The sequence below is a fragment of the Myotis davidii genome, unplaced genomic scaffold (genome assembly GCF_000327345.1).
Source record: "Myotis davidii unplaced genomic scaffold, ASM32734v1 scaffold586, whole genome shotgun sequence".
Classification (NCBI taxonomy): domain Eukaryota; kingdom Metazoa; phylum Chordata; class Mammalia; order Chiroptera; family Vespertilionidae; genus Myotis; species Myotis davidii.
The window spans coordinates 404,215-404,451 of NW_006296809.1; the positions used below are offsets into that span (position 1 = coordinate 404,215).

General features: G+C 66.7%; 1 protein-coding gene across 1 annotated transcript in view; it reads left to right on the top strand.

Annotated features, from left to right (window-relative positions):
- Positions 1-237, top strand: part of SCNN1D (sodium channel epithelial 1 delta subunit) — a 4,535-nt gene that overhangs the window by 2,962 nt on the left and 1,336 nt on the right. The window contains exons 9-10 of the mRNA XM_006772548.2: positions 12-105; positions 185-235. Coding sequence (XP_006772611.1) covers positions 12-105; positions 185-235 — 145 coding nt within the window. The remainder of the gene's footprint in view (positions 1-11; positions 106-184; positions 236-237) is intronic.

The following is a 237-nucleotide window of genomic DNA, read 5'->3' on the forward strand; positions in this document are numbered from 1 at the left end:
GATTCCCCTGTGACCCCGCCCCCCAGGCCACTGCTTCTACCGCCTCTACAGGAAACTGGAGACCCACCGGCTTCCCTGCTCCTCTCGATGCCCCCGGCCCTGCAGGTGAGCGGGGCGGGCTGGGGTCAGGGGTCACGGCCTGGGCACCACAGAGCGGGTGACATGACGGGCCTGTCTTTCCTAGGCAGTCTTCCTACAAGCTGTCAGCGGGGAGCTCCAGGTGGCCTTCCTCCAAGT